Below are 17,077 nucleotides of genomic sequence, written 5' to 3'. Positions count from 1 at the left end.
ATAATCTAAAGGAACTCTAATTTAAGTGAACCTAACGTTAGTCAAATATTTGCATTGTCTGAACAGCAGGACGGTGTGTCCTGTCAGATTTCTTTACGGGGCGTGGAAATAGGAGTGGTTACTGTATTCGTGACGTAGAAAAATGACAACTTTCTCAACCGGTTGAAAATGGGACGATGAATTTAAAACGCATATTTCTCCAAAAATACAGAACGGACATATTTAATACTTTGCTCATTGTGTTTCTTCAATGCCTCTTGTGCAAATAGCACATAAAACAGAGAAAGTGTGAAAATCACCATGGTACTCCTTTAAGGTTTCATATGAGTGAGGTTTAGATTCAACAGGGCTGGCTGCAGTCAAGCCTGCCTGTGTTCAATCAGCTGAACTATCAATTAATTTGGTTAAATGGTTGATTGAGAAATTTAGTGGCCAATTACTTTTTCACAGGGCTGATATGGGTATTTGATAACTTTTTTCAGTAAATCAATGAAGTAATTTTAAACATGTGCTTTGTGTTTACTTAGTTTCCTTTTGTCTAATATCACATATTGTATGAGTCTGAAACCATTCAGTGTGGAAAAATGTGCAATAATCAGAAAATCAGAAATACTTTTCCATCACACAGTAGATAGTGATGAAACATGGACCGTGAACTGACTGAACCATGGTCCGTCCAATACAATTGCTATGCAAACGTTATGGAGCACTGTCAGCACTGGCACAGTCCAGATTCTATCCAAGGCAGTGAGGGCCATCCATGCATCACAGTGTGGTGCGGCGCCTTAACTGAATGAGCCATTCAGCTGCCCCCCTAACAATTTATACTTTAATCTGGAACTCATTACATGTGTAAACAATTTTTAAAAAAAGACTAGTTCAAAACATGAAGTCAATTTAATTGCAATGAATGAACAGCACAAGTTTTGAACTTGTTAGGTTGTTACTGCTCCTTGTCAATGCCAACGATACATTATTTCGTTTTTTTGAATCACCTATCTTTAGTATAAGAATCTTAACAAATCTCTGACATGCTCACGTGTGGCAGTGGTTTGGCTGCCACTTAATTCCTTCATTTTTTTTAGCCTTTTAGGCAAGTAAAGGTAGATTACATGTAGTTGTGCAAATGCTGTCTGTAAATTCAGTACTTTTTGTAAACACAAGTAATGTTCATTGGGCCCAAAGTTATTGTATCTGTCCAATGAAGAACTTTGTCCTTACACTGCAGAAAGAAGATCTCAGATTTTAAAAGATACGACCAAAAAGAGAAAATTTACATTGGACTGTTTGGGAAGACGGGAGCAGGGAAGAGCTCACTGATCAACGCAATTGTAAATGAAAACCAGCTTCTGCCTTCAGGAAGCATGCAAGCCTTCACTTCAATTTTTGTGCAATTGCAAGCCAATACAGATTCCAGCAAATACAAAGCTGATATTGAATTCATCAGCCCAGAGGTAAGCAGATGAACACAAAACAGGAAATTAATTATAGCGCTGCAATCCTCATACAGTCCAGTCACAAAACATAAAGAAATAGAATTAACAGAATTAACATGAAGGCTAATATAGAAACTCAACCATGAATAGCTTCTGTAAACAAATCAACAGCATTATGTTTTATGTAGTCTTATAGAATACATAAAACAGAGTGCATAGAACATCTCTACTAGACAGAATGCTAATCCAGGTTGATAATTAAGAAATGATTATTTCAGGACTGGAAATCAGAACTACAATTCCTGGTGGAATTACTTGAAAAAGACAATGGCCAACAAAATACTGCAGAAGATGATGAAATGATAAAAGTAGCAAGAGAAAAGATCACAGCCATTTATGGAGAAGAGGGACTGAAGAAAAGTTGCAGTGAATTGGTGGGGGCCAAAGAGTTTTCAAAGATTCGGGGGACTGGCACAAGGACTCTGAATTTTGACACTGTGAGTCTTATGTACAGTAACACTTCTTCATCTCAGAGGGAAGGATAAGTTCATATTATCACAGGATATCTGCATATTTTGATTTCACCTCTTTATATAAAAATAATATATTTCAGTGGATTTTAATGAATATTCATGCTCCTAAAACCTCTCTGCAGGCCCAAGAACTGTCTCGAAGCATTGTATGCTACATTCGGAGTAATAAGAAAGCAGAGCAGCAGTTCTGGCCTCTTGTGAAGCAAGTCACCATCTCCTTGCCACAGTCTCCAGCTCTACTGGAGGGGATTGTGCTGGTGGACCTGCCTGGGGCTGGAGATGTCAGTAAACACAGAAGTGAGATGTGGAAGGAGGTACTGTCAGTGCTTCATGCTTTAATTTGTTGTTGGATTAATTCTGTTTATTTTGATTCAAGAGCCCATACCATCGACCGTGCACTGAGTCAGTTTAGAGGGGGAGATACGAGCACATTCAGTCCAGCCGACCGGTTCCCCTATCCAAGGGCAATGCTGAAACTTAGTTTCTCCATTTAAATCCCACAGTGTCTCAGCCAGTGCTCCTCTGTCTGGATTGTGAATGACATGAACCGTGCCCTGTCTGAGAAAGTTGCTGACGAGATCTTTGATGAATCACTGAGAAATGTTGCTGGAGGAGGAGAGTGTCACAATATCACCTTCATCTGCACCAAAACAGATATCATCGAACCCGAGGAGATCAAAGAGTTAGCTGCTACATTATTAACTCTTTTAGAAATATTTACTACACCTGTAAACAGACCTATTATGTTTTTAATTTTGAATGACTTTTCTAATTATGCCAGGAATTTTCACGTCACAAATCAGGATCTTGAAATAGAAGGTGATTCTAAGGTAAGTAGAGGTTATAACTATTGAATACTTCATGGGAAATATTTAATATTTGACATTTAACATTAATACATATTTTTCAGGATCCTGATTATGAAAGAAGAGAACAACAAGCATGTATACTGTTCCGTAATAAGAGATTTAAAGAGGAAGTCAGTGCACTCTTGAAACAGAAAACCAAGGTGAGTTTTAGTGTCATAGCTTTAACTCAGATTTGCTTTTCATCTTGCTTCCACAAATACAAAAATAGCCATAAACTAATGGCAATAAAATAATCAAAAAGTTTTGGGAATGTCATCCAAAATTGCTAGATAATTACAACATTTAGAGGAAAGTGTTTTTTATTTTGGTTCGATTTTGATTCGGTTTTGGGAATTCATCACGGTTTTTGATTATTATTTTATTTTATTTTATTTTTTTTGGACCAAGTGAACGTCCAAGTGGACCAAGTGAACGTACCATGAAATAATGACATTTGAAATTCTTTTTGAATTTGTTTTATTGAAATGTTAAATACTAACGTCTAAAAAAGAGTTTTAAATCTATTTTCAAAGGCTCCAATGCTGTGACTGCATATTCCAGCAAACCACTTGCATAAACTACAGTATGACTTTGGTTTTTAAAAATGTGAATTTCAGGTGTGTATACCTTTCAAGTGAGTAGCTGCCTAAAAAAACTACAACTTAAAAAACTACCACACCAAGCTTGGAGAAAAACACCATTCATCCACCGAATTAAGACTTTCAAACAATCAAAATGACGTTGATCGATTAATTGTTTAAACACCGAAAAACATGTTGGTTAATTGCTCAGCACAAGTTGGCTGTAAACTTATTTAGTAATTCAAGGCAGGTTTGGTATCGTTTTCAAAAAGGAAACGTGTCATTTGGGGCGTGATTGTTTGTGCAATTTAGGCAAAGGAATGGGCTGTTTTAGGTTTTAGCCAGTCGCTGTAGTTTGGTTAGTTTATGGCTTTGGATTCATGAAACAAGCAAGTGCCAGAAATGTGTCTGGTTAGCTAATTCTTGGTAATTTGTTAAGAAAATTGAACAATGTAAGTTCATGAGAACTTATCTTGATAGTTTCTCCTCTGAAATCAACTTGAAAAAACATGTAGCTAAAATAAACTATTAACTTAAGAATTAATATTTATGTTATCTAGAGAGGTTCTGGGCATAAAAATAGTAGCCTTAGACAACATCTGGCATCGTGCTTAGATTACATAATTCATGTTTTTTCATATGTGGGGATGGCCAATCAAATATGAATTAAGCTTTTATCCCTTTATTCATGATGTGATAATGGTTTGCAAACAGTCAGAAGAATCTTAACATTAATGCACAAATGCATAAAACCTTGGTAAAAATAGCAAATACCAGGCGTGTCCCTATTTTTACCTCCAGTAGCAATGCTTCAGTAATATTTGACCCCACAAATCCCTGGCACTTTAATCTAATGTAAATTAATTTAATCTAATATATTGTTATTGATTATTCAAAAAAAAATTCTTTGTCACTGAAGTTTGTAATATTGTTAAAGATGCTCTGTATGCAATCGTAATGTGTTTTAATTATAATGTGGCACAGGTTTAACAGCTTTTTTAATGTAATAAATGCAGAGGATTACGTTATACTCTCCTAGTGATCTTTTTCTTTTAAGTCATGAATATGCAGAGCAAGCATAAATTTGAAAGCAAATATAAATCACAGACTGCCTGCCACACCATCTGACCATGCCAAGTTGCAACCCTACGTGCTGCATCTGTTTGAGTGTTTTTCGGTGCATACCACCAGATCTGAAAATTTTAAGGGAAACACCGATATTCAGAAATTCATTTTGCAGTTGGAGGAATGCTCTTTATTTGACATTTTTTCAGGAATACAGTTTCAGTTGGAGGAATGCATTTTAACTTGGATGAATGTGAAGAAATGTCATAAAAATAAATGTCTAACTTTGTTGCATTACTTTAAAGTTCAGTAATTAAAATTGTATTTTTACAGTAGAATGGCAAGATTTTAAACAGTTGAATATAAAATTTATCAAAACAGAAGCACAAAACTACCGGTATCGACGTCAGTATCGGCCGATGTTTCGCCTGAAATAATCAAAATCATATCACAAGAAATGTTCATATCGGCTCATCCCTAGCTGCACTGTTGCTTAACTACTTCCGGTATCAAGTAATTGGTAGCTTAATTAACTACATTTTCAGAGCAGCTTCCTCAACACTGCACATAACAGACCACAACCACCTTAAACAATTATGTATGATTAACAATTATAATATTTGATTACAGAAATTTCTGCTTGGTGATGAAGGGAATTCAGATGGCTTTTTTGATGTGTACACTGTGAGTTCACGACAATTCATGAGAATTGCACAAAATAAGTCAGCTGTTCTGGATCGCAACGAAACAGGTAAAAAAAATAAATAAAATAAAACAAATTAACATAGGCATATATATTTAATCACAATGTGAAGATAAAATAAATGGTTTAAGTGCTAACCAGCTGTTTTTTCTAATATTTATGTAGAATTGCCATTGCTGATGGAGCACATCAAGAAACTGTATGTCTCCCATTCCGTGAAGGAAGTGAAAGATTATGTATCTGAGGTTTCTGGAATCATTTCATTTCTTCACTTTTCAAAGGATGCCCTCAGTGCAAAGGTGTGTTTTTACTCCATCAAGATATATATTTTAACATATTTATAAAAATTAAATACTATGATAAAGAACTAAAAACACATATGATTTTATTGCTGACTGTGTTTCATATAGCTGCTGTGTCCGAAATGGAACATTAAAGACAGTCTGCGTGAATTCTGGCATACAGCCAGCTAGCGTCTAAATTCTAAATCCAGATAACTAGTTTCACAGCTTCCGTGACTTTAGTACACCATTTCACAAAATTGAAAATAGTTTAAATATAAACAGCAAATGTTTTCTAATCTAGCTATCAACAGAATGTCAATGTTTGGGTGGTGATTTCATTTAAATATGCAGGATTAAGTAATATTTCACTTTAAAATCAGAAATTACACTTTATGTGAGAGTAAGTACTGCCCCTTTTCAGGCTCAGACTTCAAATTCCCAGGAGTTTAGGCGACTTGAAAAGGACCTGGATAAGACTTGCACTACACTGAATTCAGTTCTGAGCACAGGTCACACAAAACTCCAGGAAAGTCTGGTGATGGGAGCAGAGGAAGCAGAGAAACACTGCCTGAGGAACGCCAAAGAGAGAGTGCTGGAACCAGTGAGTTTGTTTTAGCTGGAAACTGCCAGTTTTTCTCGGGAAAAGGTTAAATGTCGAAAAGAATTGATTGAAGTCAGGGAAATTGAGAGCCTTCCTAACATTGTAGCCAGCAATGAATGAATGAATGAATGAATAAATAAATAAATAAATACAAATTTATAGAGCCTCAATCTTCAGGTGAAATAAACAATTAAAATTTTCAGTTTCAAGACAGTAGCTGCCCAGTTCAATGCCATGAAATATGGCCACATATTGCCGTGTCATAAATAGGCTTTGACTTGGTTAACTTGAATAGGTCAAAAAATGAGTTGATGCCTCTATTCAGAACAAAAATATGTTTCAATAAACAATGCAAAATCCTTAGAAAATATACCACCCTGGTGTTTACAAATTGTTTGCCCGGACAACCACTTGCTGGCTCTGGGCAATTGAAGTCTGACAACTGATGGCCCAATGGACAACCAGCCAAAGCCATCAAGAGGACTGGCATTTTTTCTGCCAAAGTCCAATTTCCACTTTTCCTCTCACAGTATATGCACCTGCACAGCTGGCTGAGAATAGTTGTGGCATTCAATGTGAATTTTTATTTGTCAATGAACGTGGGGGTGGATGCGGTTAAGGACAACACTTATACACTGGCAAGTACTATTGAAAGATGCAAAAAAATAAAATAAAATTTCAGATTTTACAATGATGTTTTTACTAAACATTTAAAAATGTGCTGGCAAATACTCTTACTCAACTGCAGTCTCTTGTAAACCTCATGTAACTTCAAAGCAGCTTGTATGGTGAAAAAGGGGTGGCTGTTGCATAAATCTTTCCATAGTGATTTTTCATTTGTATTTTGGTTTTTGTACAGAAATGGTGTAATAACAGAGGCCACTACAAGACCCTCAAAGCCTTGTGTAAAAATGATGGCTATTACCGATCTGGCAAAGGAGTGGTAGTTGATCTGAACTACACTCTGTCAGAACCCATGTACAAACGGATGAATGATGTCTTTCTGGCAATGTTTCGGTGAGTGTTCGAATCTTGAATTTTCCTTTTTGCGACCAATATTATGGTCCTCTTCCATATATATTTCCTCTTCCATTTTGGGCACTGCCCACCATGCACACCAAGTCCATGCTGTCAGAGACTGTTTCTCTTCACTCTACAGTCCAGCTAACAAGCTGCGCAGCCAGTGCATCATAGCTGTGCACTTTGTTTAGCAGTTAAGCTGTTTTCACACGACAAGCATTAAACAGCTAGACATGTCTGACTTGGCAGCAAAGCTAAGCCTGGTGTAGTGCACAGCTCGAAAGAAATTGCAGTCTTCAACATTCAAATTGTACTGAACTTTGCTTTTGTTTGAAGCTGACCTTGCGTAGTGCGTCCAATCACATCACAGCTTTGTATGAAGCAGGCAGAGGTAAACATGGAAGAACATGTTGGGGTAAGCCCAGGATTTTCGGTTTCACAAAGCGAGTTCACAATTTAGCCTAATACAGCAGAGAACCTACTGCTTATCAGGGTTTGTAACAGTTTTCTGAAACAATGGCCTTACTGGATGGATGACACCAAGTTTCAACAGCTGGCAGCACTTGATTTTTCTTATTGCATTGTCACCGCATTACTTGCCATTGAATGCAATGTTTGATGCTTGTCATTTGAAAGTGGCTTTAGACTGCAGGGTAGAGTTGCATCAGCTTTTCGTAAGTTCTCCCTTAAGTTGGAACGTAAAGTTCACACTACAGGATTACTAGCTACTAGTTAGTTTACAACTAGGCAGCTACTAAATTTGGTTGTACCACTTGTCCTTAACACAAAACTTAGTAGGGCATAAGCTCTTTGTGAAGTAATGTACAGTCTCACGAAATTACGCTGATGTATGAAATAGAGCGGATGCTACTGCTTGCTTCTATTGCTAAAGTTTCAGCAACCAACATGACATTCAGTGCAACATACCTCTTAATTTCCCCATAAACTATAATGGAGAAACTAGTGCCTTTCTCTACCAAACTAAGAGGTTTGCAGTCATATTTTCAACCTAGTTATGTCCAGGATGTTGGAGAGGACGAGGCTCATAGTTCATAGGATCAGTTACATAAATTGTAACTTAGTAGAGATTAATGTTATAGCTAGGCTTATTTATTTACTCGTGCACAGCTGGTTCAACCGGCCCCAGATTCCCAATTAACCAGGAGTTGCTTGGGTGATCACACAGGGACAACCCTGCTGACTAATAGCCCACTCTTCATGGGAAACGCCCTCTTAGGCTGTCAGTTATAATCAGCAGTCAGGGTTCAACAACAGACCAAGGGGTGCATTGATACATGGAAAACGTATTTATTAGCAGAACATACCACCAAATTTCTCTGTTTGATATGTCTAAAGTATCACTTGCAAGTAACACCAAGAAATCATTTTAAATTGTCTCTCAAGTACTGGAGGTTCAAGAACATCAATCAATGGGAAGTTTGCAAGTTTTCAAGAGAACTTCATCAAAGAAGATGACCTGATTTATAACAGAACAAAGAATAAAGAAAAATACCTGCGTATGGTGTACATTAGAACAGAGGTGAGAAAGAACCCCTTTTAAAGCCTCTTCTACTGTAGATATGCAGTCTCTTTTTTTACGATTCACAAGTTAACTGATAATTCTTCCCTTTTGTATCATCTAGCAAAGGAAATTGCACAAGAATTTGGAAAAGCAAATCCTAAAGAGAAAGAAGCTGATCTACAATTCCGTCAGTGATTCAATCCGTGACACCATGATGCCAACATATCAAGGTTAACCACTCAATAGTAGAAATTTGGGAATTAAGAAATCCATTTTTCATCTATAGCAACATGTTAAATTCCTTTATTAATAGAAATGAATGCATGAATGTGTCACATATTTTCAGAATGCGCTGCTATCCACGGAAAAGATGCTTTATTGAAGTTACAAGAGAAACTGGAAAGTGCAATTGTGAAATCAGAAATAGGCATGTTCCGTGAGTCCCTGAAGAAAATGCTGGTTGAGTTCAGTGATCTGCAGGTCTGTATTCTCTTGATAGAAATTATCTTGAAGATTACTGCAATCTAGTAAATGTTACATGTTTTTCTGTTTAAAATGTGCTGTGGTTTGCCTGAAAATGTGCTTTTTTTCACAGTAGAAAAAATGAATTTTAAAAATTGTTTTAGCTAAGATTTACTACTTTTATACAAAATCACTTCACAGAAAACTATTAAATATTTGTTTTCAATCATTACTCTATAGAAATACCTTGTGACAGAAATTAAGACACAGATGACAACCTCCTTGAGGCTGGCTCTAAACCAGATCCCAGAAGACCTCACTGGCCTCCCAGGTAACCAGTGGAAACCACTTTTAGACTGCAGGAGGATGTCAAAGGACACTCTGTACACCGTATACTGAACCAGCAGATTACGATATGTCCTAATTATTCCGGCCCTCCTGGTGCATCTTTGGGTTGAGAGGTGGCTGGGCCATGCGGTCGCTCCTTGATTATCATATCTGATAAATATAATGTGGAAATATTCCAGTTCCATGTTGCAGGATACTGATTCATTGATTAAGCTTTCTTCTCTGTGTGATGTTTATGTGTCAGTAAGTTTTCTATGTCTGACACCTTTCATACTCGATTGTTCAACTCCCATCATTTACTTTGACAATGTCCCCGGAAAACAAGCTTGTTTTCTTATGGATGAATGCTAATTGCTAAGATTTCCGCTAGATAAACATACTATGTTTGTTGGTGTAATATCTGTTAACAAAAAAGCAGACAGTGCTCAACCAATGCAGACAAGGGAAAGCACAAAATATACCAAAATTGTTTGTTAGGTGACATTAAATGAATATATAATATTAAATATTACATTTCCTTCACTCAACAATTTGGTGCAATATTTGTAAGCAAAAGGTAACAACAAGAAGGTGTTTTGAGAAATGCTTGTTTAAATTGTGTACATTAGCTGCAATGTATCGTAAGAACCATCTTAAAAGTTTAAGTTCCGTCGTTATCGGAAACAGGGCCCAAGTCTGGTTCCCGTTTGGAACTGTGTGTTCCCATAACATACACATTTTTGTGGACCAACATCACCACACAAAAGATTCAAACAGTCCAAGACCATCCCGCTGACCAATGCTGTTTTTTGACTTGCTGTACGAAACTTCAGGAGGCTTATTTTGTCAGGAAATACAGGTTAGTTAATTTTCACAGGTCTAAGGTTGTAGTGTCCTACATGGCAGTCACCCTGGTCAATAGCCCACCTATGTGCACGAAAATCTCTGGTCATGTAAAGACCTACAGTAGCTGTCGTATGTGCTGTGGTTTGTTTAGAAAGGCATATCTGCCAGCATGTATCTCAAACGATGTGATTTGTTCTTCATTCCAGATGTTTCAGAAGAAATGGAGACAATGAAGCGAAGCTGTGACTCTTTAGGCCTCAAGATATTTTAAGTCACTGAAAGTGGATGATGGATCCAGCTGAGATCACCATGGCAACCTGTCTCATCCAAATAAGGTTGCAAAATTTCATGAATATTCAGGGTGGAAACTTTCTTTGGGAATTAATGGGAATATATGGGAATTAACAAAATGAATGAACTTTTGCAACCCTATACCCAAACAATGAGGGTGCTGTGAAACATGCATTTTAACAGACACTGATGACTATTTTGCTTGTCAACATGTGTGTACAGATATTCCCTGAAGAATCAGCATTAATCCACCACTCCACTGGGATTGACTAATTGTTCATTCAGCTTTCAAAACTAAGCAAGAATTTTATAAATCAACAGGGTTTCCTTTAATAAATTTTAATGACAGTTCAATACTGAATACTGAATTTTGACATTTGGTCAGTTGAGAGATTTGACAGTTTAACTTGCCCTCTTTAAATATTTTACTCCTATGTCAAGTACAGTATGTATAGCTACATATATAACCATAGCTATTCATTTTAGTGCCAAGTGCTTATCTTGCTAGCTAGTTACTTACTTAAGTTACCTACTTGATTCTACTCGCAATTCTAAAGACAATAAATGACAGGTGCAGGGGGAGGAGGGATGTGTGTGCTCTTTTAATTCATTCACTGCTTTGCTGTGCTACAAGGTCACAAATTTCCATCTCTGAGTTTGGGGGAAAAGTGGTCTGAAATGAACACACAGAACCAATGCTGTTTGTGTTGAATAACTACAGTCAAGTGAACTCATCAGTTCAGTTCAGTACAGCAAAGCACAATGTTCCTTAAACTGTTTCATATTCATTTCTTCTGCGGTCAACCTATGAAGTTTTTAGTCATTTAAACAGAGAAATGATTTTCTGCACTTCTTATTTTAAGTGGCGGCTTAATAAAAGTAGTTAAAAAATAATAGTTTAGTTTGGTGTATGACAATATAGGCTAATAATAATATTTCAGTGTGATGACGTCTTTGTGTGGGATTTGTAGTGGGAAATTGAGGCTCTTGGGGGTATAACCATAATATTGTGTGTTTACTTTTTCCATTCAGTAATTTTTTGCATTATATAATCATATCAATTATCATCCATAAAGTAGAATGCACCCAGTATAAGAAGGGAATTATTCTGTACTGTGTGTGATTTGTTGTTTGCCAGTTGAATCACTTCAATCTTTAAAATAGCTAAATTCAGTTTGATTCACTTCTAATTTAGGGAAGCCAGGGCATGTTGAATGTACAAAGAAAGTTTGTTCTGGGACTGACAGTAGGCGGGGAGGGAGACGCCTGATGTCACAAACATATCCAATTCTCTCTGCGGCATCCCAGACCCAGTTAGGTCAGGAGCCCATGTTGCCTGGCCACAAGCTTGGGTTGCTTGGCAACAGGGAAACTTTCCCTCTCCGGACTACTCTAATCAATCCCTTGGGCAAAGTTGTGTAACTTATCTATCTCATGCACTTGTGTAAAGACTTAATCCACACCAAGAAGTCTTTAGAATCTTCACTGAATGTTATACAACTGATGTTGCTTCTCCCAACACTGTTATTTCTCTTCCTTTTTTTCTGTCTTCTTTAATAAAGTGTGCCTTTTCTCAGCTCAGGATAGACTTTGATTTATTTGGAGAATTGCAAACGTTTCTTATCCTTTCCTTCAGATTAGTTTCCTACAATTCTGTTTCTTAAAACAAGGTTATCTTTAATTAATCAAACGTGCTACATTGACCAACAAACAATTTAATGACCAACCAAAGTTCTGGGTGGTGTTTATTAATACATTTTGTCTTATTTCTCATTATGTTCTGACTCTGCTGAAGTCTTTGAATGGATTCAAAAACTGAGAAAGAAGCAAAGCTGTTCATTTGTTTGAATTGAGGCCTTCATGTGACTCATGTTATAACACTGTCAGGAAGTTCATGGAAAGCATTACATTTTGAGAGCAGAACTGCATATCCCTATTTGCACATTTTCACCATAAATCTATAAGCCATATTCAAAAGAATTGCTTTTTTACATTACATTACATTACATTACAGGCATTTACCAGACGCTCTTATCCAGAGCTACTTACACAACTTTTTATATAGCATTTTACATTGTATCCATTTATACAGCAGGATATATACTGAAGCAATTTCAGTTAAGTACCTTGCTCAAGGGTACAATGGCAGTGTCCTACCCGGGAATCGAACCTGCGACCTTTCGGTTAAAGAACTTTAAAAAAACTTCATGTAGTTTCATAACCACGATCATATCAGGAGGAACTGTTCTAATCTGCTTCTTCATTTATGTTTGAACATGTTTTTGAGACAACTTTTAACATCCGTCGCAGTGTTCTGACAATTATCAGCTTTTCAAGTTCTCAATACAAATGAACAGTAATTAATTTCCTGTTAGGACATGTTAACTGCATCAAGAGCTGAAAGCAAAACATTCCAATTTGGTTCATCACCTGAAAATGAATTGAGGTGCATTACCAAGTACAATACTGTAGCAATAAGAGTTTGGCACATTAATATAGTGCCGAAAACACCTGTTACCAACCAGAGCATTTAATAAGCAGCATGGATGGAAGTTTTCTAATGAGGCTAAAGGACATGTAATATTACAGACAGTATGGCAGGAACAGTTAGCTATATTTCCTGTGTTAGTCCCTGTTTACGAGCCCTGATATTCCCAGTCCAGACAAAACCCTTGTAGAAGAATATCCAGTTTAATCATTGTTTTACATTATATACTCTAACATATAAGTGATTAGAAATGTATTCTTTTAACAGTTTTCATGTGTAATGACTAACTCCATTACATTACATTACATTACAGGCATTTGGCAGACGCTCTTATCCAGAGCGACGTACAACAAAGTGTATAACCATAACCAGGAACAAGTATGACGAAACCCCTAGAGAGAAGTACCGGTCCAAGTACAGGGAACAACCGCATAGTTCAACCTGGACCCTGGTGGTTAAACTGATTAACACTAACAACGAGAACGGCAACAACGCAATCTATGGAAAAATAAAAATAAATAAAAATACAAGTAGTCGTTAAGACTGGCGCATCAACTAAGTCACCTATTAAACAGCTGCCTAGTTACAACCCTAAGTTTAGTCATTTACAGGGGGGGAAGGGATGGGGAGAGGTGCAGCCTGAAGAGGTGGGTCTTCAGTCGTCGTTTGAAATGGGTCACAGTCTCAGCTGTTCTGACCTCCACAGGGAGGTCATTCCACCATCGTGGGGCCAGAACAGAGAGGAGACGTGTTCTGGAAGTGCAGGTGCGAAGAGGGGGAGGTGCTAGGCGTCCTGAGGTAGCAGAACGGAGGGATCTGGCTGGCATGTAGGGTTTGAATATCTTTTGAAGGTATGCTGGGGCTGATCCCTTGACTGCCTGGTATGCTAGAACCAATGTTTTGAATTTGATGCGAGCTATAACAGGCAGCCAGTGGAGGGTAGTGAGCAGGGGAGTTACGTGGGAGTGTCTGGGGAGGTTGAAGACCAGACGAGCCGCAGCATTCTGAATGAGCTGCAGGGGTCTGGTGGCAGATGCCGGTAGTCCAGCCAGAAGAGAGTTGCAGTAGTCCAGGCGGGATAGAACCATTGCTTGGACCAGGAGCTGGGTTGAGTAGGTGGTGAGAAAGGGGCGGATTCTGCGGATGTTGTATAGGAAAAATCTGCATGCCCGGGTTACTGCTGCAATGTTGTTGGAGAGGGACAGCCTGTTGTCCATCATCACTCCGAGATTCTTGGCGCAGGGTGATGATGTCACTACGGTGTCCCCTAAGGAAATGGAAAAGTCGAGGAGGGGAGAGGATAGAGCAGGAATAAAGATTAGCTCCGTCTTTCCCGGGTTGAGCTTCAGGTGGTGATTGTCCATCCAGCTCTGTATGTCCCTCAGGCAAGCGGAGATGCGGGCGGGGACCTGTGTGTCCGATGGGGAGAAGGAGAGAAAGAGTTGCGTGTCGTCGGCATAGGAATGATAGGACAAGCCATGGGCAGATATTACAGGGCCAAGGGATCTGGTGTACAGATACATATTCTTACCTTCGTGTGAGAAGAGAACATGCTCTTTGTTAAAATGATTTAATCTCCAGCATGAGACAATGACCTGTGCTTTGAAATACTCTCGGCAATTGTTACGATTCAGGACAGTTCCATGAACAGGAGATGTGCCCGCCTTTCCCACTTTCTCTCTCTCATGCTGCGGACTAACTGGGCCCGGTGTCTTATCTTAGTTATGCTAGCAAACTAAAATGTCAAGGTTGCTGGGGAAAAAGTATCTTTGTGTTAATGAGGAAGAGGTAATTTCTGGGAAATGTTTTTCTGCAGGAGAAACATACGTGTGGCATGCAACCAAGTACAGAACCTAAAAGATAAGATTCCCTATAAAAAGCGTGCAATTTCTTTGTTATGTTGAGTTCATAGCGGTATGCTGGGGAACCCGTCTGTCCACACATGCTCTCTTTGTGCTCCTACAGACTCTGTATTAAAGCGCTTATGATTTGAATGTATCCTTGCTTTCAGTGTTGAGTGAGTTTTAGCCTAATTCAATTGGAATTCGCTTCTACTGAGGAAACAGCGATAAGGTTTTCCTCAACACCCTCTTTGCTCTATTCCCAGCAGACCCCCCCCCCCCAGCATAAAGCCACAAAGATGGAGAACTGACCTCTCCTAACAGAAAATATAATTAATCTGTAATCCAGATCCTGCACTAGTCATATCTGGATATACATCACATGGCACTGAGCACTCGTTCACTGAGAAACCATTTTATAAATGTAAATTGTCAGTGAAATTACGGTTTCCCTTCCCCTCATACCAACAGGTGAAGTTTTGTTTCTGATCAAACAGAGTCACAGCACTTTGTTCACTCATAGGACTTTTATTCAGCTTGCAAACAGAGAAAAGAATGAGAGAGTACTCACAAAACTCTCTGACGTTAGGTGTGTACAGACAGCTTCTTATATACAGTGTCTCAGTACTTTTTCATCATGCACAAGAGGCGTGCTCTACATTTTGCAAGCCTATAACTGAACTATGCCCCAGTTATTTTCCACTCGAAGTGGGGCACTTTTTAATCTAGCTTATAGCCGGTTATATCTAGTTATAATTATTCTTATAGCAAGCAGATGGGTGAAGTTGGTCTAGTGGAAAGGTTGCGGTTTGACAGTCTCCTTTCATCCTCTGTCTCAGTCACATCCTGTGCTTCCTGTTTTGCTCATCTCTTGGGGCCTGTCTGCTCAGCATACACATACACATACATACAAAAACTTTTTCTCTTACAATACGAAATATTTTTCTCTTACAAAATACAGGTAAGTCGGTTGAATCTCCAAGCAGTTATGTATGCAGAAATGAAAATGCATAAGATTTACATTAAAATATACTTACCCTCCTAGAGTTGCCTATTTGCACATCTTTGGGCATCTTTCCTGAACTGTAAGTAAAATGGCTGGCGACCAAGTGAAAAATTTAATTATTTGATTATTACAAGCAGCTAAGACACGTAACCTTAAAGTGATGTACTTAAAAAAAACAACTACGCACACCTAATTTACGTTATAACCACAGTTGCAGATACGTAATAGGCAGAGGTGGGTAACCCGGCTTCAAAGAGTAAAAAGACTGACCATTTTTAACTCATCGAAGCTGGGTTACCCACCTCTGGTAATAGGAGTCATGCAGGATTCCCAAGATGAACAACTGCACGGTTATCTACTCTGATGTTACATTAATGTCACTTAATAAAAGCTTTGCCTATACAACTCTGAAGTCTGATCTAGCTAGCGTTATTTATTCACATGTGAATACGTAAAACAATCATACTGTATTACCCACTTCAGATCCGTGAAATGATGAAGCATCCTTCAAAAGTCAGCAGCCAGCACCGTACCTGCACATCTTTATCGGATTTTAAAAAATAAATTAAAAAATAACGGATTTTATCGATAGCAAGCTAAGTACCTAGACTAGCTGATGTTCGTCAACCACTTAAACATTTGCTACCGACATATGGCTAAAACTAAAGCTAACTACCTACCCGTTAGGATATGTAAAGGTAAAGCCAGTATATTCCCTCCTTCTACTTACGTTATGACCAGCAATATTATATTAGCAGCTGTCGAAGCGCTTCAAACCCCATGAATTAGCAACCGTTATGTTAGCGCATGCACAACTAACGTTTTAAAACCAACCACTAGCTTCGTTCACTGGGCCGCGTGCAGAATCTGAGATTTCCACTGTGAAAGACAATAGTTTAGTTTAATGACTTTGTATTTTTTTAAATGACATGATGTTAATATTAAGATATCACAGCTGGTAGAAATGTTAGCCTACTTGATGACTGTCTTCACTTCCATGAAGTAGAAGCAGAGACAGACAATAGAACCCCGTGATGAAAAAAGGATAAAGAGGAGGAGTAGTGAATGGCAGGTTCCCAGTTGAATTTACTGAGGCGTTAACGAAAGGAGCGAATCCTTGGGAGGCGGGCTCTAGCGAGTAATGTTTTTTGATTGGTGCGTCCACATGGCCTTTTTGAGGATTCTTGGGAGTTTATAGGTAAGGAGAGGAAGTCAGACTTCCT

General features: G+C 38.2%; 1 protein-coding gene and 1 long non-coding RNA gene across 11 annotated transcripts in view; one reads left to right on the top strand and one right to left on the bottom strand.

Annotated features, from left to right (window-relative positions):
* The window catches only part of LOC118227633 (nuclear GTPase SLIP-GC-like), a 103,831-nt gene that overhangs the window by 35,309 nt on the left and 51,445 nt on the right, over positions 1-17,077 (top strand). For all 6 annotated transcript variants that reach the window (XM_035418388.1, XM_035418372.1, XM_035418404.1 and 3 more), the window contains 2 exons: positions 1,229-1,454; positions 1,715-1,933. In XM_035418388.1, coding sequence (XP_035274279.1) covers positions 1,229-1,454; positions 1,715-1,933 — 445 coding nt within the window. The remainder of the gene's footprint in view (positions 1-1,228; positions 1,455-1,714; positions 1,934-17,077) is intronic.
* Positions 15,361-17,034, bottom strand: LOC118227684. 5 transcript variants are annotated; one of them, XR_004765331.1, is made up of 5 exons: positions 16,831-17,034; positions 16,675-16,733; positions 16,333-16,395; positions 15,886-15,946; positions 15,361-15,730 (listed from the first exon to the last, which is right to left on the bottom strand). It is a non-coding gene; the product is annotated as an uncharacterized LOC118227684 (long non-coding RNA). The 5 variants fall into 5 exon arrangements; XR_004765333.1 differs by having other exon boundaries at positions 16,689-16,733; positions 16,831-17,033; XR_004765330.1 differs by having other exon boundaries at positions 16,689-17,022.

Source organism: Anguilla anguilla, chromosome 1 (genome assembly GCF_013347855.1).
Source record: "Anguilla anguilla isolate fAngAng1 chromosome 1, fAngAng1.pri, whole genome shotgun sequence".
Classification (NCBI taxonomy): Eukaryota; Metazoa; Chordata; class Actinopteri; order Anguilliformes; family Anguillidae; genus Anguilla; species Anguilla anguilla.
The sequence above is the reverse complement of the archived record's forward strand: the minus strand, read 5'-3'. Positions and strand labels throughout refer to the sequence as shown.